General features: G+C 44.0%; 1 protein-coding gene across 4 annotated transcripts in view; it reads left to right on the top strand.

The window, feature by feature from the left end:
* Nucleotides 1-23890, top strand: part of TFAP2E (transcription factor AP-2 epsilon) — a 52740-nt gene extending 28850 nt beyond the window's left edge. For 2 of the 4 annotated variants that reach the window (XM_084652568.1, XM_084652569.1), the window contains exons 4-8: nt 10598-10696; nt 12257-12485; nt 13710-13828; nt 18854-18995; nt 19909-23890. In XM_084652568.1, the coding sequence (XP_084508694.1) occupies nt 10598-10696; nt 12257-12485; nt 13710-13828; nt 18854-18995; nt 19909-20197 (878 nt within the window). In that variant the 3' untranslated portion in view covers nt 20198-23890. The remainder of the gene's footprint in view (nt 1-10597; nt 10697-12256; nt 12486-13709; nt 13829-18853; nt 18996-19908) is intronic. The other 2 variants (XM_084652570.1, XM_084652571.1) reach the window with 1 other exon arrangement.
* The last annotated feature ends 350 nt before the right edge of the window (nt 23891-24240 follow it).

Raw genomic sequence — 24240 nt, 5'->3', positions numbered from 1 at the left:
CCTCCCCAAATGTTCTGTGGATTGGCAGCAAGTTCTACATGAAGAGAAGTCTTTTTTTGTATGACTATTCCAGTCTAATCTTTGCTGAAGGGTCTTTCACCCTTCTATACTCTAAATACATTTTAACAAATTGATAGCAACATTAACATGGCTTGTATAGGATCCATAGCCATTTTCTAAAAGACACTGCATCTTTGTTCTCTCCTTTTAGATTATGTAGATCCAAGCCACACAAATTCAGGCGCTTCTGTAGGAAATTACAGTGAAAACCTCTCAAGCATATTACTGTAAAATGGATTATACTGTTTAAACACATAAAGATCCCATATACCCGTTGCCAAAAAGTAATGGGAGTTTGTGCTGCTAAATGAATAAACCTGTGATGCTTAATGCTACAGGGCAGAATGGTGTGTGTGCGCGCATGTGTGTGAAAGACTTTGCTACTGTGTTACACATCTGAAGCTGGGCTGATCTAGTTTGACATTAAGAAAATTCCTTTGTCATCGGCACCGAACTCCAGTATCAAATTCCTTTCATTTAAACTTTAGGAAACTCTCAAACCTTCATTTATCTTTTCATTCTTTTCTACTCTCCATTTTATTTTCCTTTGCACACCCTTCCAAATATCTATATATTTTTCTAAATTAATGTGAAGCAAAAACATTATTTATGAAAAGGGGCAGTAGCTATTGAATTATAGCGAGCTGGTAATCATTGAATTAAGGATTTCATTTATTGTTATATTTTATTTTATTTTTGCTAATATAGGCATGAAGAAGGGGTTCAGTTTCATGACTTAAAGGAAGATTATATTTAATTAGGAAGGAAAAATTGAAGGAGCTAAATTGTAATAAACCCTACCTTTTCAACAGAGATATAAAGGTGAAAATAAAAATTGCAACATTGTTCACTATAGACAGCAGACAGCATTGTGGAGAGCATTACTTGGATAGTTATTTCTAGAGCTGAGTGAATGGTGGAAAAAATTATCGGAAATATTAATTGAAATTCAAAAGCACATTTCTAAGGGACTGTGTCTGTGACCCTTTTGTATTCACTTTCTGTGATCATTTGAGTTTCAGTAGCAAAGAGTGAATTTTAACCTTGAATATTTGCTAATTTTGAATTGCAAAATTTGCAGTTCAGGCTGTTACCTAAGTCATCCAATCAGAGAACTGAAACAATTCCATGTGACTTATGAAATTAACCATGACGGTGCATACTGTGAATATTCACAATGAATTGTTTGTGAATTAGCTGCAGAAATGCATGAATGATTCTGAATAACAAATACATTTGAGCATTTTGTGATTCTTTTGTAGACAATTCATGAACACTAAAGAAGGCAAAAATAATTAAATACAATTATTAGTTGCCAATTACTTGCTCACCTCTATTTCCCAAACCTGAAGATGAAAGGACTTTATGCTCATATGTTTGAATAGTTTTTGTTATCCGATTGATTGTCTGTTTCCTTAAGGAGATAATACAGTGTTCAGGTTTCATCTTTAACTTAACTAGCACCTTTCAGTCCAAAGAATACTTAGCTGCTCTCATAAATGTTACAAGCTGATCATGAAACCCACCACAGACATTCAGCTACCTCTGGGATTAAACACAGGATATGTTTAATAGGGCACAGCAACAGTAGACAACAGTTTGAGCGGGAAGTAAAAAAGAATCTGTATTCTACTGAAATCACAGGGGAAATTTAAGCAGGTAGAATGTAGAATTGCATAGAAATATAGGGCTGGCAGGGTCTTTGCAAGGTCATGTAGTCCAGCCCCTTGGGCTGAGGTAAGACTAAGTGTACCTACACCATCCCTAACAGGTGTTGTCTAACCCCTTCTTAAAAATCTCCAGTGAGAGGGATTCCACAACTCCCTTCAGACTACTCCAATATGACTTTGGTCAAACATATTTACCTGGTCAGCTTTGGGGGCATAATCTACTGTATTGATTTGCATTTGGAAAGAAAATTTTAGTATAAAGATCTTGGCTAAGCACTGGGTCTCTTCGTGTTAGCGATCTCGTGGGAACAGTTTGGAGGCTTCTGCCCTGTACTCCATTTTCCCTTTGAGATTCTAAGTTCCATTTACCGATCATCACCCAGGAATCTTGAAAGCTGAAAGATAAAAAACAAGATTCTTTCGATCCTTCCATTTGAAAAGGCCTGCAAGCAGAGTGTGGCATTTCCTAGAGAGGGTCTTTGACATGGGGACTTGGTTCAGGTCGTGCATTCAAGATAAAGAAAATACCTGTATAATCCCCTCTGGGAAGAAAGGATAATTACAGACTGCAGGTTTGAAATATAGCTGATGGCACTGACCTCCTTCTCAGGACCATCAATAAATACCTCCCTGCTGAAACACCAGGAAATTGAACAATCTGAACTCTGAAGTACCGTCTGATTGAAAATAAGAGCTTTCAACAGTACAATAGGAGCTACTCTCACTCACACCCACATGCAGACACTTCTTGTATATCTGTGTATCTACAGTATGTAATTTACAACTGGAGACATTCAAACTGAGGTTAGATTAGTCCTCCTTGATGGATGCTGATAATCCTTTGCCCTTCTTAATGTTTACAAACATTAATTAACTAAAGCCTCTCAACCCTGTCTACATAAATACATCTTACCAGTGGGCAAAATGAGGCAGAGAGAGCTTAAGTGACATAGACAACGTCCCACTTTGTGCCAAGGAATGGAATCCAGGAATCTTGATTCCCTGTCTGCTGCTCTAATCGCTAGCCATTGTTGTTTCTAATGCAAGGGGCTGGACTAGCTTACACAGAAGGTTCCTTTGTGCTAGCATCTAGAATTCTATCACACACAGTGAAACTTCTCTTAAGCAACCTCTCAAAGGACTGATAAAAATAGATTACTCAGTGCAGGTGTCCTTTTAAAGGTGGAGCAGAACTTTACTCTCACGGTTGTAAATCTATAGTAACTCCATTAAACTCAGTGGAGTTGACACCAGTGAGAGGAGAAAGAACCAGGACCAATGTGTCTAAGGATATTTCTGGGGGCTGAGTCTTAAGACTAGAGGCTGTTTTGTAGGGTTGGTCTCCTGTACAGGTTTCACTGAATACCTCTTTAAAACACCCATCCAAGTGTTAACATTCTGAGTTTCTGAAGAGATGTGGCTATAACAGCTGCATTACACAGAGGTTTGATGTAGCTGGGGTCTAGGGTTCGATAGGCATGTGCCAGAGAGAAGGGGAAAACAGGCTGGTAGGAAGGGTGACGTTTATTGATCTACGTACTCCCTGTTTCCTCTTCACCGTGCCCAGTGACTGAGTTGGAAATCAAGCTGAGCAAGTAATTTGCAGTAAACAATTTAGTTGTCAAATGTTGCCACTTTTTCTGCCCACAAATTGTTTTCAAGAAGGACAAACATTTCTCAAATGAAAAAGCACGTGCCCGCTTTTGTTGTAAAATATTTTCTCCTGTAAGAACAATTCGCTGTGAAGACCCAATATCTGAACCTCAAACTGTGTCCATCATTCTCCTCATCCTGGTGTCTGAGTGGCTGGTGGCTAGCTAGAGAAATCATGTGGTACTTTCCCTGTAATTTGATTGGATGCCATATGTACACTACCTGACCACCACTGTGCATACTACTAATTTGTCAATTAAATAGAAGCTTCAAAATTTGCTTGTGGTGAATATTCCTGGTTAAACATTGCTGTTTACAAGTTGCCTACTGAAGCTTGAAGGCTCAGATGTTTGTGGGAAGCAAACGTGAGCGTACTGCAGACACAGCAGAATTGAAATTCACTTTTGAATTCAAATGAAGATTTGCAGAAGGCTCTTTCCTGATTTACACCCAGATCTTGTTTGAAACTTCTTTGAGCAAAATTCAGTGATTCATAACCCCTCCTCATCAGGATGGCATGTCAGTGGGAATAAAGCCAGCTATAGGGAACAAGATGAAAAATTTAAACCTAAGAAATACCAAAGCCAAGGCTGCAAGACTCCCTCCATCCAGTCCAATTTCCTTGTAAAGCTCTCTTTGCTACATACTGGTGTGTGCCAGGGGCTAAGAATGCAATTTTCTAATGAAAGAACAGGGAAGAGAGCCATTTTCAAATGTACATCAGGAGTTTAACTGACTAGTCTCTAAGGACAGTATCTGGTTCGACAATAGGGTTTTGAGATCCAAGCACTGCAAGGAGTTTTTATATATTCACAAGCTCAAATATCCACTTGTTGCAAAGACAGACAGCACCATGGATGCCTGGAGGTGGAATGTCATTGCCACCAAAGCACCATGCACTCAGAAAAAGGATGGAGGTTATCTCCAGAGGCAACAGCACCACAGGGTTACAGATCTGTCAGTGCTGCAATCCTAACCCATCCCTGACAGATGAAAGCTTATTCTGCTTGATGTACAATGGGAGCTGGGGATAGAGAGATGTCTGCTTTCTAACAGACACTGAGGTTGGTGTGGGATGGGACAAACCAGAAAGGGAAAAATAAGAAACTTTCCAAGCCCTCACTTTTCTCACTTTTTGAGAGGAACCTCTTGGATACATTTCCTCTTTCCTTTCTGGTTTCTCTCTGCACCTGGAACCTGAATCCAAAACAAAGGCTTCTGTACATAGGGGACTCTTAGCTGGGACCAGGAGCAAACATGCTAGAAACCTCATGCTTACGCTTCCTAGCCTTGGAAGCTCTCCAGCCCAATTCTACAGAAACAAGCCTTACTCCGTTCTCCCTGGCACTGGTTTCACACCCATCTAGTTCCATTGGCTCAGTGGAGTGACTCCTGATTTACACTGGTGTCAATTGTCAGTGAGAACCAGTCCCAAGACATTCAGATAAATGACCAGGAGTTTGGATGCTTCCCCAAACCAGAACCAAACCCAAACTCCAAGCTTCCTTTCTTTCTGCTACATTTTGTAAACACCAATCTGTACATTTTACAAACCTTGGCCCTGCTCTCATGCACTCTGAGCACATCAGAGGGGACTGCAGTGAAGCCCATGAAGTTCCCTAGATAAGCGAGATCAGAATCAGGGCCAATTGTTAGCGGCCAACACATTATTCTTCCAATGGAGCAGAAGAGAAACCCTCCTCTAGCCATGCTCCTGGTGCTGCAGGGAATGATCAGTTTACAGATTGTAAAGTGACAATTAAAGCTCTCAGTTGCAGGGAGTGTGATGTACCATTTATTGCGGGGGGCTGAGGCAGCTGCTTAGGGAAAGTGAAGTGCTGGGTCCAGATGCTTTGCAAGGAAGGATTCTGATACCGGAGTAAATGTGTAAAGATTTTTTTTCCCCCAGCAAACTGTAGGCAAAAGTGGATCTAGTGTAGCTCTCATTTCCCTCCGCTCTTGCTGGGGCTGTGTTTGTAATATGAGCCCTGTGTCCCTCACATCCCCTGGCCCATCTTCACCCTGCAGTGGGCCCAGCCAGGCACAGGTCACAAAGAGACCCTCACCTGAGTCTCCATTACAATCCACTCAGCAATAGAAGGGGGTAGGTAGCAGGCAAAGATGGCCTTGGGTGAATGCCCTCAGAGCAGGGGGCCTCCTCAGCCAGCGCAGAGCTGGCAAAAGGACTCTGTGCAGTCTCCCTGCACAGCCCCTGGCACCAGGGCATCCTGATGGGAGGAGAGGATGTGGCCAGGGAGCTCTGCACTCCAGTTATTCTGGGCTGTAGAATGGCCACAAGTTAGAACAGCCCCTCGGACCTAACTTCAACAGGAGGCTATGCAGCCCCCGCTGAACCCAGAATCCAGGAGGTACAGAGATGGCTTAAAGCCACCTTTCCCTTCACCACCCTGGGCTATATTGCCTGAGGCACAGCACAGAACCCAGGCTCCTGGCCTCCCATTACATTTTGAGAAAACTGCAGCATCCCACTGGAGATGCCAGGTCCTTCACAGGTTGGTCTTTCAGCTCCCTTCTGTCTATCTACAAAGCATCAACCAGTCTCATATCTTGGCACTGTATCTACTCCCCCTGGCTACATCTACGATCCCAGCACTTTCACCTACAGGATCTTTCATCCAAGGATCTCAAAGCACCTGACAAGCTTTAATTAAACAGCACAACATTCCTCCAAGGTATCTTTATCCCCATTCTGCAGACAGTGAAACCCAGGCACACAGAGAAGAAATGACACAATGCATGTCCAGGGCAGAGCTGGAATAGCACCCAGAGTCCTGACTTCCAGTCTCTCAGCTCTTACCACCAGGCCACTCTGCAGCATTTGTGGGTTTATAGCAGCTCCACGGCATGGTGCAGCATGATGAGCATGGGGTGATAAAACCCTGTTGAAAGCAGTGAGGGAAGGTACACAGAACGGCCACGTGGCTGTCTGTTCTTAGAAACTGGGACACATTTTGAAATCTCTCTCGGCCCTTGTTATGAAAGTCCCTGTCTCAGATTAATTGAGTTCTGCCTCAGCGTGTGAGTTTCACCATCTCAGAAAGCTATGCCCAAGGTGTGTGCAGAGGACAAAAGAGAGGCAAATCAGCATGCACACACGCACGCACACACACACACGACATTTCTGGTTGGAAATCACAAGTTTCTCTCATTCTAAGGGAAGACAAAACAGCATGTACCCTCTAGAACCATGGCTGGACGCTCACATAGGATTTTAGGTCACCATTTACCCTGCTGTTCAGCACACACAAAATGTGTAATGTGTAGCAACCAGTGCCTCCCCTGGGAGAGTAAACCAGACAGTCATATCCTGAGCTCTGCCTGATGGAAATGCACCTGGCAACACGAACAAGAAACACAGAGGCAAATTTCCTTCCAATATCTGCCCACTGCTTGCACATTTATTACTGACACTGCAGTATTTTTAATGGCTAAATTTATTATACGAGAGAGGATAATAGATCAGAGACTATGTGAGAAAATCCCCCCTGATATTTCAGGACAACGTCATTTCAAAGCAAGTTCAAAGCTTTTCAAACCTTGGGCAAGTCTGTAGGGCTAGATTCACCTAACTCCCATTTATTTCAGTAGGAGCTAGATGTCTAAGTACCTTTGTGAATCTGGGCCTCGGTTCTCCATCTATAAAATGGAGATGATAATACTCCTTGTCTTCACCCTTGTCTATTTACGCTGTAAGTTTCTTGGGGCAGGGACTGCTTCTCGCTATGTGTCTGTTCAGCACTCAGTACTATGGGTCCCTTTTCTCAACCGGAGCCTTTTTGCACAAACAGAATACACCAGTTGTGCCAAATAAATGCTATTCATTAATGTCACGCTGCCATTTATAGTCTTAAAGCCCCGGGTTTAACTTGGGATTTCTAAAGGGACACAACTAAAGATAGGTGGCCCCAAAACACAATCTATCCATCTGCCTAAAACTGTCTGCAGACTCCATGAGTTTTCCCCCCAGAATGGGAACTTAATGTTCCTTGCTTAAAAATAAATCCGTGCTGGTCACCCAGCACACAAGCCACATCTTTTAAATCCCTCCTTAAATCCCACCTTTGCTTTGCAGAACACTGTCTTCTAGCACTGCCTGGGCTGTAGGCTCCCTGCAACTGCGGACCTCTGGGAACACGCCCCCAGCCCCATCTCTAACGCTACCAGGTCCTCCCTTGTCTGAGCGCATTATTTAGCTGTTGCATAGTCTGTAAGCTCACTGGGGCAGGGGCTGTCTTTCAACATTGGAGCTAAATGGGGTACTAATCTGGGTAACTGTTTCTATAGAAATAATTAAGTAATAATAATTGTTGTAGTGAAGCAGAAAGCATCAGGAAAGAAAGAGGTTTCAAGTTTTCCAGGCAATTACTAAAAATACACAATAAAAGTATCACCGGTGAGTCAAGAGGGCAAAGGCTTAAATCCATAGAAGCTAAACTATGCAGACAGTGCCACCTAGCCATATTTTATCAGCTTCCCCATTCTCCCTATCCCATTGATTTCTGTAACTTTGAAAGCTCTGGCAGGTAGAGGTGATGCTCACTAACTTAAATCAGATCCATTGCCAGTCCCCTAGCCCAGCTCAACACACACACTCACACAGAGAAACCCACCACTGCTGCATCCCTTTGTCCTCCTGGAGTAATTCCCTTCAGCTGAGCCCTATCCAATTACCTCTCCTCCCCAGCCTGGCTGTCTGGCAATCCCTGCAGTGAGGAGACAAACACCTGTGGTGAGTTCTGTGTCCAGGAGAGCATTTTAACTCCTTCCTTGCCACCCAGTGGCTGGGTTTATATTCACCCTGTTACACAGATGAGCAGAGCCTTGGGCGTGTCCCTGTAACATTCATGGTGGAAATACAGTCTTTGTATAATACAAGGACAGATGGCTCAGCTCACCAAAGTTCCTAATTTGGGTCCTATATTTCTAGGGTTATCCATCTGCAGTGGGGTCAATTCCTCCCTTGCATAATGACAGGTTTCAGAGTAACAGCCGTGTTAGTCTGTATTCGCAAAAAGAAAAGGAGGACTTGTGGCACCTTAGAGACTAACCAATTTATTTGACCACTGATGTCCATCTGTTTGCATTTGGAGAGGAAGATGATGTCTGTCTGTATCTGCATGAGTTTTTTCATGAAGTTGATAGATACATTTGTTAGTCTCTAAGGTGCCACAAGTACTCCTTTTCTTTTTGCGAATTCCTCCCTTGATATACACACCTATTTCTCATGGAGTCTAATGGAAGAATAAGCCTACTGATGGGAAGGCAATACCCGCAGTGTTCCAAGGTGGATCAAACCCCAGACAGGACATCTCAGGTGGTCTAAACCAAGCAGACTTTAAAGGAGAAAGCCCAGTACAATGCAGCCTGCTTAATTTGTATATCAGAGCCTTAAGGCTGGAGGCAAACACCCCTGAACACTGGGAATGTTCCGATTTAGATTTGTATCCAAACCGTACAACACAGTGCCGCCTCTGCTTAGCACACAGAGTAGCAGAACGCTTCCTGGGGAGAACCATCCAATGGCCCGAAGCCCAGCTAGTTTGCCTTGAAAACCTTGTCCCCGTAATGTAATTTTAAATCTTGCTACAGTGGTTCCTCCTGCTGCACTGGGGCCCAGGTCTAAATCTCAGAAATGTTCTTTGCTTAGTGCAACGCAGCACTTCCCAGATGGTCAGTCATCTGGAAGCACCAACATGGTTTGGAAAGTGAGATTCTGCTTGCATCGGAAACAAAGCAAACCCAGAGCTAGTGCAGGCAGGGCTTCGTGTTGCCTGCTGAGTACTGGGCAAACCTCTGATAGTCTTGTGCTTCCTTCTTGTCTGCAGGCTGACTGGTGTTCCGATCACCTGAGTCTTGAGGCAACAGGAAAGCAGCTTTCTGCAGATCAGGGGGACATTTTGGTTTGCTCATGACAAGAGCCAATTTTGGTTCCAAAAAGGCCAAGGAAACCAAACTCCCAGTCTCTGATGGTAGTTTTGTCTCTCATCTGCAGCAGGTTTATTGGTAAAAAAGCTGGAGATCGGACCAGGCAAACAGAAAGCGACACCAAAACAAAAATATTTCATGTAGTTATGTTTGATTGTCTGATTGGATTAAGGAAGCCTGGTCTAGTGGATAGGGTAGTGATCTTGGAGTCTATTCCCAGCACTAGCAATGGCCTATTCTGTGACCTTGGACAAGTTACTTCCCCTCTCTTTGCCTCTGTTTCCCCTTCCACCTTTTTGTCTGTCTTGTCTATTTAGAGTGCAAACACTTTGGGACGGGACTCTCTCCTTCTGTGTATGTACAGCACCTAGCAAAATGGGGCCCTGGTCTCAGTTGGGGTTTCTAAGCACTACTGAAATACAGATCATTATTCAAATTAATTGTCTGCTATGGGTTCTCCTTGTCACAGCACCTATAACATTCAGAAAGTCATTGCATGTAACAGAGACTGCCTAACTGGTTCTGGACTGTGGCTCTGGGAGTGGCAGGGACTAGCTTAGTCTTCTCTAGGTGGATTGGTTTTCTGCAGTGTGCATATTCCTAAAAAAAAGTCAGCACGTTTTAAAACTGTCATAGTGACACACCATGTGTCAATGCCTCATCATGTTCTGTTCATCCGCCCGTCACCGTGCTGCCATGGACCGTAGTGCCTGGCCTTGCTGCCCTGCACTCTGTCACGGCATGGAATGCCTCCCAAACACATGTCTGCATTTTACCTTTTTGCTCTGCAAGGTGAGCTTTCCAATAGCTTCCAGCATTATACCGCACCAAGTCCAAGATTCGCTCTCTCATCCAGGACCAGGGGAAAACAAATGCTGTGACATGTGGATGAGTCGCGTTGCATGGTTGTACCGTCCTGCATGGATATGTAGCCAGACACACAGATACGTAGGTGCCCAGTGGTGCACGGAAGCATGAATACACATTGATGCATGAATCCACAGGGATGAAGTATGAACCTACAAGTAATGCACAACTCTTCACTGACACATGAATGCATGGAAACACGTGGACACACTGTGATGCACAAAACACATGAAACCACAAGACATACACAGCTCTCCAGGGATGCATGGGGCTGCATGGATGCATGTTGATTCATGTCTCAATGAAGTCCAAAAACTTAGAAATGCATGGACCTGCAGCGAGACACATCTTTGCAGTGATACGTGGACATTTTTAAAACATGCTCTGGCTTTTTATTTTAGGAATGTGCCAAGGGATAAATATTAACCATCCGGGGAATGTGAAAGAAAGCCCTGACGTCGCTGCTGTCTGGAAGCAGCTCTGCTTTCCTAGCCCATACGGTGATGTTCTTGAATCTTTTAGCCTCTGTTCTTCCCTTAGAACCTCTCCATCAGCCACAATCCCAAGTGTCACAACTGTCAGAACTTTACCCTTTGCTAGTCAGTTCCGAAGGGAAACCCATGCAACCTGTCCTTCAGTCCCCCGACGTTGTCAGAGTTTCACACTGAGAGGGAACTTAATAGACCATAGCTTATTTCCATTAATCTTTTAGCCCTAAAACATTAGCCATTTTTATGTAACATGTGCTGCTCTTTTATTGCCATGCTAACAAGTTGTTGAGCTGTATTTACAATATGCTGATTGTAAGGCCCCCTTAATGGGCTCAGTATACTTGCCCTTTCCGATTAAATTTCAGGTTTGCTGTTTCATTTTGGGCATGTGTATTTCCTTTATAAAACCTGGATCTCACCCTGTTATTTGTTGCTCTAAGTATTAGGCATGTGTACTGTTTGAATGTACATCATGGAGTGACCATTACTCAGTAACCACAAAGAATGCCAGGGTTTAAACAATCTGGAGTGATTGCATTTGCAGTTAGCTATGGCGTCTTTGAAAACCGTGGATTCAGAGTTAAATTGGGTATTAATTTCAAAATATAAAACCCAAAGTCACTTGGCACAAGCCTCTGCCATGGCTCTAATCAAGAAACCTTTATTGTGTCTAAAGAGGTTTCTTACTGAAGTGATGTCTGGGGAAAATAGGCCAGTTTCACTCTCCGTGTAAGGCCATGGGCTCTGTGTGAGCTTGCTGTTCACCATCATCCGTCTGCCTTTCTGCTTTTAATTGGCATTTTCCCCATTAAGTATAAGGCAGTTTGTTCTGGGTTGTTTGGTGAACTGATCTTTTCAGTTAACTTTAGACCAGGGTGACCCAAGTGTGGGGTTCCCGCTTGCTGTGTGCCTGATCCAAAGCCAGATGAAGTCAATATGAGCCTTCCCATGTCCACACACATCTCCCTTAGCTCCCCTGGGGTTTGCTGAGTCTCAGATAACGGAGGCGCTAGGAACAGAGTCCAGGTCTGTTGTTCCTCCCTAATGGTGCTGTGTGACCATGGGCCTCAATGAAAATCCCAAATCCAAAACCCCTCCAAAAATCAGCAGTGCTGGAAATCTTGAAACAGGATCCAGATCTGAGTTTTGCAAATGGCCCCTTTCTCTATGACAGGCCAAACCAAAATCTTGGATCCTAAGCACCCCTAAGACAGACAGGGGAAGGCGGGATTGGGGATCTGGTCAAAATTATGCACCTGGTCCTTTCCTAGAGGCCAAACAAGAACCCCGGGTCCTAGCACCCCTGAATTTGGAGGGATAAGTTACGGATCTGCATTTTGCCTGGTTTTCAAACCCACCCCTCAGGCAGTTTCTCTTTCTCCATTAAGAAACATACAAGACCAAGGAAAACACCTTGGTCATGTCTGTTTACTTCTTACGACGGAAATGCCTGTACATTGAGCTCTTGGAATGCTGCCAGAGTGGCCCCAAGCATCACCAAGTTTCTGTTTCCTCTGCTTTAGATCCTTTCCAGTGACATTCTTTCTCTTTTGCTGCTTTTCCTTCCAGTGCCCATCCCCTCAAAGGCAAACGGCACCACCATCTCTGCCCTATCGATGAACAAAGACAGTTTGATTGGAGGGGTGACAAATCCCAACGAGGTCTTCTGCTCCGTGCCTGGCCGGCTCTCCCTTCTCAGTTCCACCTCTAAGTACAAAGTGACTGTCGGGGAGGTGCAGAGAAGGCTCTCCCCACCAGAGTGTCTCAATGCCTCTCTTCTCGGGGGAGTCCTAAGGAGGTAAGTACCACACCTTACTTATCTTCCTCTGATTTTGTCTCTCCTCTGCTTCCTTCAGGTCAAAGTGTCTGAGCTATTTCCAGTGATGAACCCTTGCCGGTCATTTTTAATTATTTGCATTGCAGTAGAGCCTAGGAGCCTCAGTCAAACACAGAACAAAAAGATAAACCCTGCCCCAAAGAGCTTACAGTCTAGGGAATGCCCTTGAGACTGTCCCACTGACTTCAGATGGCATCTGCGGGTCCTTCCGATTTGGTATGATGTACAGGTCTGGTTACAATTTCAAACCCCGAGATCTGAATCTGGGAAAGTTCACATTCTGATCCAAATTGTGCAGCTGCCCCCTAGGTCTATAAAAGGCCAAGCCAAAGCCCTATCCCAAACACCTTGCCAAACTTCAGGGGTGTTCAATATCTGAACCCAAGTACGAATTTTGCAGCTTGTGCCCTAGTTCTGGGATCCATTGCAAGTGCTTTGTTCAGCTCTACCACGTGGTTATTCTTATATCTTGTCATCGGATAGAGAAGTCCCAGTCCAGGGCTCTTTTTATCTCAGAACAGCAAAGGCTGCAGAGTTGTTGAATTAAATTATTCCAGTAACAGGCCACATGTTTTGCTGCTGCTTTGGGGGATAGTCAATTTTATTGCCTTTTGCGGAGATGCAGCCCCAAACCTGCAATGAGCTCACTGGTTGGCTGTTGCTGTTGTCACTCCAGTAAGACCCACCTTTTGGAACAATATTAAAGCCCAGCAGGTCTCTGTGCACTTCTGGGCACATGGGTATTTTTGAAATACAGCGCATCACCTTGCAAGTTCCTACAAGTTTGCAGCCCAAATGCTTCTTTGTTAATGAATCTGTGAGTCTCCTGCACAAACTTAGATGAGCTGCTGTTTGTTGGAACAAAGGCATCACAGAGGATTGCTATTGTTGAGAATTTGAAACAATAAAACTAGTGATTGGATGAAGGTTCTTTTTAGTCTCATATCTGTTTCATTCTCTCCAGGGCTATAAAAGAATCCAGGACTACTGTGTCATTTGGAATATAGAAACTGATTTTAACAAACTTTATATTCTGTTATCAGTAGTTCTTACAATTGAGATTCATGAAGCTTATTGTATATTTTATGCCAGATCAAGAGACTACTCAGTTACAACAGCAATTTGTGTGTTGCTTTTTCTTTCCTTTCAACTAAAATCTTTTCCCTCCTTGTTTCCCTCTTGCAGGGCAAAATCAAAAAATGGTGGAAGGTGTTTAAGGGAAAGATTAGAGAAAATAGGCTTAAATCTACCTGCAGGAAGGCGTAAAGCTGCCAATGTCACTTTGCTGACGTCGTTGGTGGAAGGTAAGAGTTGTTCTGTGGTTTAACATCAGACTGGGGTGCCCAACCTTTGCCCATTCTAAGTCCTCCATTTGCAATTTGACAGAAGGCCTAAAACAGAACAGATTATGCAGCAGCCATCATTAAGCCAAAGTGGGGTCTGCATGTAATTCTCCATCTTGACCCAAGCACATCTTCTGAACTAACTGATTTCTGCTGGGCTAACAAGAGCACAGTCTGGAGAAAGCACTCACAATCGGAACGAGGTAGGACTCTGCAGACCTGTCAGGGCAAATGTTGCAGCGCTTACACATGGCAACCAATGCTTTTGGGGTCCTTTAGAACATCACGGGATCTAGAATTTAGAACCACTGAAATCTGAAACCCAACCTGTGTTGCTTAGCTATGACTGGTTCACATAAGTCAAATGTTATTCTTTCTGCTCCCTCATTGTATGAGCTTAACTCTTCAAATCAAATTTTCAGCACTAGTTTGAAATGTGCTATAAATGACTATTGGAGCTTAAAATTCACTTTTGTGAATTATTACAAGTAAAACTCAGTTGCATGAAGATTCACAGAAAGCAAACACAAAAGGAGCAGGAACGCGGCCAAAGCAAACTCATTAAGAAATTATCACGAATATTCACCAACCTATTCACAAATATGCACTCACTTCTATTGCAAAGTTACTGCACTACTGAAAATGTTGTGTCCTTGGCCCAAACAGACCTGTTTGTTGGGACTCAGACTTGTGTAGATCTCCACATGTTCCCTTGACTTGCCTTTGAAATAGGTCAAATGCATTTCCAAGCGTAGCTGCCCCTATTTCTGGATTCATGATACACTAGTGCTCCGCACACTCCTTAAAAATATGCTTGAGGTTGGCTCAATGGCTCTGCTGTGTGAGACAGCAGGGTTCAATTCCCAAAAGAGAACAGTGAGGGAACCACAGCCTTCTAGGGTGTGTAGAGGGAGACAGTCTGTAGTGGCTGATCTGTGAGTATGGTGGGTGCTGAGTGAGGCTACGGGAAATATGCTATGTAGGGCCTCCATAGTCAACATATAACTTGCCCTTTAAACATGAAGTCCCCTTGCTTAAAGCTGCACGTTTAGTAGTTCTCCTCCCAGCCTTCACACTATGGAAATGATGATGTTGCTACCGCATCTATGGACCAAAGGACACAGGAAGGAGACAAATGAAATGGTAGCTCCAACTCCCTTCCAGCTTTGGAATCCATTGTATTTGCGCCCAGCGTGTTGGAGGCAGCTGCCTGCAGTTTTTGAATAGAAAATTGTCTCCATTGTTGCCAGCAAATTAAATGACCCGCTTCATTAGGTGGAGGTTGTTACCAAGGGCAGTCAGTGCGCGCTGAGTGACAGGCTGATTTCCATTCAAAGAAAAGAACGAAAAGAACGAAAGAAAGGAAGAAATATACATTTTGATTTCACGAGGCTGCTGGCTTTTTGGTTACTGCTTAACGGCTCATAGTAAATAAAAGAGTGGGGCCATGTGTGCTTGATGGATCTGATTTCCTCTTGCAACTCAGCGTTCTGGTATTGGAAGATGGTTCACCCAGGGGAAGGTGCTAATGCTTTGCCATTTTTCAGCAGATAGAAACTAGGTTGCCCTGCTATGCCCCAGGCCCCTTTTTTCTTGGACATTTGCCGTCTTATTTTAATCTGTTTGCTCCCCTCTGCCTCTTCAACCTCTGTACTTTTTATTTATTCATTTTTTTATTTATTACTGGGTGTTTCTGAGCATTAATTATATTTTTATATCGATGCAGAGCTGTTCATAACTATAGATGGAGGGTTGATGTCATTTATTTGTGCATAAGCTTTCGTGAGCTACAGCTCACTTCATTGGATGCATACTGTGGAAAGTGCAGAAGATCTTTTTATACACACAAAGCATGAAAAAATGGGTGTTTACCACTGCAAAAGTTTACCACTGCAAAAGGGGGGAGAAAAAACCTTTTGCAGTGGTAAACACCCATTTTTTCATGCTTTGTGTGTATAAAAAGATCTTCTACACTTTCCACAGTATGCATCCGATGAAGTGAGCTGTAGCTCACGAAAGCTTATGCTCAGATAAATTGGTTAGTCTCTAAGGTGCCACAAGTACTCCTTTTCTTTTTATAGATGTAGGGAGAATTGGTGGCCATGGGTAAATGAGACAGGGGAATAAAAATCATCACCTAAAATAGCAAAAGAAGAACATTAGACACATAAGGCTGTACTCGAGGGATGTGCTTAATGGACAGTTTGCTTGCTTCCAGAGCTTTGCTTCAAGTAGAACTCACACGCTGTTTCTCCTGTGCTAAGGTTCAGCCAGTTTGGAGTCTAAGATTTGTCTCTTTTGATTCTCAAGTGCCAATCTCATCATCTTATAAAGAGGAAGCATGGCATGCTAGAACCAGGGGGAAGGGAAGAGCAGAAGCCATCCTGATGTCCTCCATGAATGTACTATGCAAAACTCAAGGACAGTATTTAGCACTTAGATACTGCAATGCTAGACATGTTAGAAATATTTAAGAGAGCCACATGGGCAAATCAGTAGAAATAGAAATGTGTGTTTGGAATTTTTCATGGGATTTTCGGCCGTCTGCTCTCTGGCATTTTGGGTGCAGGCTTCACTGGAGTTACACCAGGGATGAAGTTGGCCTTAATTCTACACAAGATACCAGGTTACGTTCCAACTTTCAAAACACTCTCAAACACTCCAGAAAAGAGTTTGAAAAGAACGTGGCTAACGTAGGCATCTGGCCCGAAAACTTTACTGAGACTGCCCAGGCGCTGAAAGAAACACGTGGGATGAAATGTTGGCTGAATTAGGGCATTACCTGTGTAAAGTCACTTGACAACTCTCCTTCATGGCCATCTCTGCCATGTGCCCTCCTGCGCCACACTGGCCTGAAGGTGTCCCAATCTATTTCATTACAGCAGGTAAGGAAGCCCCTGCTCCACCAGGCCCTGATTCAGCAAAGCACTTTAAGAACATGTACTGACCCTCGGATCAAGCCCCTTTACAGTGTCTCAAGTTGGGCTCCCAAATCACTAGTCACCTTCAAAACACTTAGCTTTAGCCACTAGCACATGCTTCCACCAAGCACCAAGGACAGAGCCAAGAAGTCCCAACTTCCAGTGCTTTGCTTTAACCCCTCTGTTATAGCTTTGGTTCCACAGAAGTGACTGTATTTTCATGCATATTGTGCACACGCACATGCGCCCACACACACAAAATTGCCCCCACTCTGATCTTCTAGTATTTCATGATATAGTGATGGCTGAGGGAGCGAGGAGGGAAAGGAAATTGAGACGCTTCAGATGGGGAAGCGCAAACACTCTGCCCAAACGAGGCTTCACGCACCATTCTCAGAGCTGGGGTGGCAGCGATGGGAACTAGGTTAATGCTATTAGGATGGATGGCCTAATACGTATGAACAGCGGGGGGCAAGTCAAATTAGCTCTGTCTGCCTAACCGGGGGTTTGGGCATGATCAATTGCCATCAGCTCTGATTATTTCCATGGGGATGCCTGAAGATGGATCAATTTCATCAATGAGAGGGCAGTTCCATGGAATGATGGATACCTAGGCTGAGCACTCTCCCCTTAGGCCTTTCTGTTCAGTGAGGAAGGATACAAACAAGAACCTATCTTCCTTCTATTCCTCCTGTGCTTCCCCCCTTCCCCTGTTCTTGAGTAATCACAATATTAGGGTGTCCCCTCCCCCGCAAAAAAGGAGTCAGTCCCCTTTGATAGTCCGGGTTTGTGGTAAGGCAGCATGGTTGCCTAACACAATGGGATCATACTCTGATTCTGAAATAGGAGGGCCAGTATGAAAAGATAGAAGGAGAAAACCGGTGCGAGAAAGAGAGAGATGATGCGGGAGGTGGGAGGGACAGAGTTGTCTCTGTTATGCTTCCTCCTGTAAGAACACAGCACAATGGGCCAAATTCCACCCAGATGTAACTTCAGCCACATTGACTTTGGTGTGTTACTTTATCAGCCAGCAAAGGAGAGAGGGAGGGATTTTGTTCTTAGAGCCGGTGACTGTCAATCAGGACTCCTGGGGCATGATTCTCCCACAGCAGGGCACAAGAAACTCCCATTGCTTTCGGTGGGAGCTTGACATAGTGCAGCACCTCCAGAAGGGCCCCCCTGTGGCAGGTGCAACACAACAGGCCTGTCTGCCTCAGTTTCCCTCCAAAGCATCTTCCCAAGTATAAATATAGCCCTTGTGCATTCCATTTATTACAGAAGTCCCATGCATGTAAATTTTAACAAAGTGCCACAACCTTTGTCTAGAACTTCCCTAGCATAATCCAAAACAGTATGCACAGCATACCGTCCTAGGATCCCTCCTCATGCTCCAGCTATCCAGCCCAGTCCTCTCCTGTCCTTGTACCAAGGCAGCCAGCCCAGCCCTTCCACATCCAGAGAACAGCTCCACTCTTCCCAGCAGGAACCCCACAGCCTCTCTGCTGGGAGATCATAGAATCATAGAATATCAGGGTTGGAAGGAACCTCAGGAGGTCATCTAGTCCAACCCCCTGCTCAAAGCAGGACCAATCCCCAATTTTTGCCCCAGATCCCTAAATGGACCCCTCAAGGACTGAACTCACAACCCTGGGTTTAGCAGGCCATTGCTCAAACCACGGAGCTATCCCTCCCCCCATCCCTTTACCAGGGGAGCATCCCTCACTCCCCTCCCTGCCTCTGATCCTCTCTGGTTCTTTATAGCCCCCACTGGCGCCCTGCCCTCTTAATTGGCCAAATGGGAGCACTTGTCTTTGCACAGGAGAGCTGGACCTACTTCTTCACAGGGGCTAGCCACCCTGTGACGCAGCTAGTCCCAGAATGCTAGAGCCAATCCTGGAGAGTCCAGAGTTTTTCTCCCCTTGGCTAGAGATCTGAGGAAAAGGGCATCCAGCCCCAACAGAAATGAGCAAGGCATCCCAATAAGATATGTGGAGACTTCTGCACAAAATGCTCCCTCGTTGTTACACAAGTACAGACCCAGCTCATTAATTTGTCCTTCTTCTAGGCGAAGCGGTTCACCTCGCCCGGGATTTTGGATACGTGTGTGAAACAGAGTTCCCAGCGAAGGCAGCAGCGGAATACCTGTGCCGTCAGCACTCCGATCCCAGCGAACTCCACACCCGGAAAAACATGCTCCTGGCTACCAAGTGAGTATGCATCCCCAGCAGCATCGAGGCCCCCTTGTGCTAGGCACTGTACATACATATCACGGAAAGACAGTCCTTGCCCCAAGGAGGACACACTCACGGTAATGGGCTGCACACACTCATAACCAACGGATACACAACACAGAGAAATGCATCATTCACTCACATTGGAAGGACGAACATGAACATTCAAAGGACATGCTCATTGACACTGCACGCATTTGGCTTATGTTTGCCTTTCATGACATCTCCCCTGGGGATAACGCATCACTTCACCAAACACTTTCCTCTTATTTTTTGTTGTTGGATTGTTTTAAGCTAACTGTTTTCAAATGGTGTTCTGCTCCAAACAGTGACTCATTAAAATAGCTTCATGGGGTTCCTTGCTTTTTGGGCCTCAGAGACTTTCAGATCATTTCACTTAGTTTACAAGTAAAAGGATTTTATTTAACTGCCAGTTCTGCAAACTCATCCTGGGACCTGAACTTCAAGCCAGGTTCTTTCCTTCTTGGACATCATCACCAATCATAAAGATTCTGCAAGCTAAATCATGCCCTAAGTAATACCTGTGCAACCCCATTGCCTTCAAATCATGCCCTCAGTGACACCTGTGCAAACATGATTCTTACTGGGGCTTCATAATGATGCACAGGGAATTGAATCGGAGACCCATTAAACTCATCTCGTCCAGGCTAGCAAGCAGCTAGCCAATGGAAATGACCTTCAATCCCTACCAGCTCAGGGCTGAATTCAGACCAGTGTCCTGGAAGGGAAACACTTGGAGTCTCTTGGCTCAGTCAGTCTCCCCAGTGATAACAGATTAAATGAATTACAGAAACAGAGCACAAACAGAAACTTAAGACCATAGGTTTCCAGCCTCTTTAAAAACGTAATGGCTTCCTTTCTCTTGTAGGCAAATTTGTAAAGAGTTTGCAGACTTGATGGCCCAGGATCGTTCTCCGCTTGGGAACAGCCGCCCGTCTCTCATCTTAGAGCCAGGTGTCCAAAGCTGCTTGACTCACTTCAGCTTGATAACCCACGGCTTCGGGGGTCCAGCTATCTGTGCAGCACTCACAGCCTTCCAGAACTACCTGGTGGAGTCCCTCAAGGGTTTGGATAAAATGTTCATGAACAGCACAGGGAATGGGCATGCAGCTGGAGACTCTAAAGCATCAGAGAAAGAAGTGAAACATCGGAAATAACATGCTGTCTCCCTCCCCCTCCCCACTGGGGGGAGTTCTTCCCAGCTCATGATAGGAGGTCTGATCTTATTGGTGTTAGAAAAAAAATATGTTTTCCGAACTACGATGTTTGAACTTGAGACGCAACTCTTAAAGCAAACAAATAAACAAGAAGATTTAAAGAATTTAAGAAAAAAGAAGAAGAAGAAAAAGAAGAAAAGAACCTTAATGGACATCACTGAGATCAAGAGAATAAGACAGGTTGATGGCTTTTGTTTATTTTAATGGTGGATGCAGGAAGCCAAGTCATGTGCAATTTTATTTTGTTTTGTTTTTTAACCCACAACAAAATACTGAAGTGCCCCAGGAGTCTGTTCAAACTGAAACACCGAAAAATCACCAGAGAGGAAAGGCCTCAGCCACTCAAGATGCTTTTGAAACTGAGGCAGAAGTAAGTCAGGTGGGATTTTTTTGCATTGCAGGCAGATCTGGATGTATAACCTGCCTTCAACAGGCAGACAGGGAATCTTCCAATAATGCCACCTACACAATCGTCCTATGCCCAAGACAAGAGGAAAATCACCAGCGTTGCTGCCTTGATTTTCAAGCGGTTTTAAGACTTTGTTTACAGTTTGCAACAAACTGACACTCTCTACAGATTTTCTCCAGGGCCTATGGAACCCTGAACCATGTCAGGAGAACAGTCTTACACTCAGACTTCTTTCCAAGATGGGAATTGATCAACGAGAACCTTCTGGAATGTTACATGCAAGCCAATGGGGTCAAGCAGGTTAAGTTACACCTGGGACTAAATAAAACTCCACAATCTACAAATAACAGCACACAGGTTTCTAAAATTAATAATAATAATAATAATAATTAATAAAGCACAAGGAGCAGAACTTGAACCAGGCCAAATTGAACTGAACTGTTCTAAATCTGTACATATTTATTTATGTGTAATTAAATCTGAAAGTTTTAAAATGTCCAGTGCAAGTTATTTATATCTAATTGAGTTGGGATTTTTTTTTTTTTGAAAGAGGAAAGTCTTTGGATTTTCTGCCATTAGAAATGGGAATGAAGTTTTGGAGTCACAGGCCTGTAGCATGGACAACAGGCTGTGATGATAATGGCTATCGAAGTTCTGCAGGGTTTTGTACTTGCTGTTGTTTCTCTGAGAGCTGCAATCGATGTACAACACACCACAGTGTCATTCTCATTATCTTAATAAACCTCTTTTTATTTGAAGAAAACACCTTCATGTTCTCTGGGACACTTGGTTTCTTCTGTTTCTGTGGCTGCCAGAAGGAAAAGTTCTATAAATCCAAGGGAGGGGAAGTCCCCTTTTGTTTTGTTTGTGTAGCTGACATTTGACTGAAATAAACTATGGATTAATAGAAATGAGCTGAGAGTTACTGGAGCTAGGATTCGCGCCCTGATCCTGCAAACAGCTGTACTTTGGGCAGGCCCCCTGCAAGAGCACAGAGCCAGTGGCAGGATTGAAGTCTTTGATTTTACTGAAGACAATACAGCAGAGATGGGTTTACAAAATGAGGATCTGGATCCCCACAAAGTTCTGGGGTGTTTGGATCCATGTTTTGGATTCAGGAGACAAAGACCATTGTGAAATTCAGACTGGAATTGGGGTTCAGATTTTACACACACACTTGCCAAGTTCTAGGGTGTTCAGATCTGGAGTTTTGGCTCAGGTGTCTTGGTTCGGGCCTTTGTCTGCTTTATAGATATAGTTTTCCCTTAGGAATATAGCAGAGGCTGATGGAAAGTGTAGAGAAACCCTCAAATGATCGCAACATAAACATCCTTAAAAGGGAGACGTTTGGCAATTTAAAAGGAAACGTGAATTTTTTTATATTGAAATCCTCTAGGGATGGGCCCAAACTGGAGCCATTTTTCCAAATCATCATCCCTCCAAAACGTTCAGCATTCACATCAAATGGAAACTGGTGGAGAAACAGCACTGAGTTTGTAGTTTGCAAAACTAATCCCTAAACGACAATGCTCTGCAAAACCAAAAGAGTCCTGACTTTGCTACATTGGTGGCATCATCTTGCCCACATTAAGAGAGAGACTTCAGAACAGGGAATATACAAGAACTGGTTGGGGATATGGGAGGCACATCTGCTCCATGGCATCAGAACAATATGACATGGATGCTGATATATAATTATAATCTATAAACATGCAAAGGTGAGTATAGGGGGATTGAGAAGTCATTTCATAGTCATAGTCATACAGGTGTTGCTTGCGTGAATAGGCCACTCTGCATATACCAACTAATTCTGGTGAGTGTTCTTGAAATGCAACAGAGAGAGACATGAGACAGCATGAACATCAGGTTATAACGTACAGTAATTATTCAATTTGTCAAGGAGAAAAACTACCTCCTCTACTGTTTTCCCCTTTGGGCTGCTGCTAAGTCCCTTGAAAGTTTCATGAGCCAAAGCCTAGCTCCCTAATGTCTCGGCTGGGAACTGCTTCTTTGTAAAGTGTGTGGGAGGTTGTGGGCTCTGCCCCAGACTTCCTGGCTGCTTTTGCATAAATCACATAAAGTCTGGTTGTCAGAAGCACCCAGACCTACATTTTCAAAAGGGACTAGTGATTTTGGGTGCCCAGCTTGATACCTAAAAAGAGCCTAGTTTATAGAAGGCAGGTGTAGGCACAGTCTTCACATACGGCTCCTAAGATGGCCTCAAGTTGGGCACACAGAAATGGAGGCACCTAAAATCAGTAACCACTTGTGAAAAGTCAGGCCTGAGTCCCGCAACTGCAGCAGAAATCAATGGGAGAGGCAGGCGCTCAACGCCTCTGAAAAATCTGATTTCTAATATTGCTGTGCTTTAGTGGCACAGCAGGAACCTGGGTGTAATAATACCTCTCAGCCTCTTCGGGGCTGAAGATAAGCCCATAAATACTTGGTGATGGGGCCATATAAATATCTAGATATACAGAAAATACTGTTTTAACTCATTGATCTCCACAGAACAGAGAAAGATTAGTCACATGCCTCTCCCTTATGCTATTAAACCTTAAACAAAAATCAAGGTATTCACCCCAAAACATGTGACAGTTAGGTGCTTATTGTTGGCTTCTCTCTTTCTGCTTCACACCATCTGCATGTCTTTCCCAGGCAAGTGCAGCAAATCAGAGCAATCCAAAAGATCAGTGTTGGCCAGGAGGGTGCTTTTTATTCAGTATCTCATTAGTGCTAGAATTCACCTGCCAGGACCCCTGTCCTGTAGGGACCCCCAGTTATTTTCTCCACCTTCCCATCCTCAGAAGCCATGAGGGTCCTTTCCACAATCCAGGACCTCCCCTTGTATAAATTCCCACACTGACTACATATATCATCGTGGGGAAATATGTGACATTACTGTTGGCAAAGTATATTTCAAAACAGATTGTCTCATGATTTCTACCCGTTATGGGACACTGGAATTTCAATCTAAAATGTTGTTTGAATTAATTTTGTACAAACAACAAATCTAGAGAAACCACAAGACAGTCCCTGACATGAAACGCAAAAGTGACCTGTAGACTAAGACTCTAAGTTCCCTAATACTGAGATATCTCACGGGTTAACTATGGTTAACACTGAACTGCAACTCTGTATTTTATCATTAACATAAAGAAGAGGCTGTAGTTATGTGCTGCTATTCTGCATGCCTTTGAACAGAATGAATAATTCACCTTAATAGGATACCTTAAAAATGACAGGATGGTAATCTCTCTCTGTAGTACACCAACACAATAAATAGACTTTTGCAAGTTGCTGACTTGTGTCTGGTGCGTCCTTTCATTTATGACAGAGTCTTTGAAGTTCCAATGTAACAGAGCATAAAGGAGTCAGACAATCAATAATCAATGGGAGTGTTTCTGTTGACTTTAATGGGATTTGAATCAGATGAGGGTGAGGGGAAGGGAATCCATGTAGTGAAATTGCAGGACCAAAATCTCCTTCCAGTGGTAACAAAATAATCAAATATAACCAATATGCTCAGGGGAAAAGTAAGTGGAGGAAGTAGCCTAGACAGCATAATGTCCTA

Source organism: Lepidochelys olivacea (assembly GCF_965140295.1).
Source record: "Lepidochelys olivacea isolate rLepOli2 genome assembly, chromosome: 19".
Lineage (NCBI taxonomy): Eukaryota > Metazoa > Chordata > Testudines > Cheloniidae > Lepidochelys > Lepidochelys olivacea.
The sequence above is the reverse complement of the archived record's forward strand: the minus strand, read 5'-3'. Positions and strand labels throughout refer to the sequence as shown.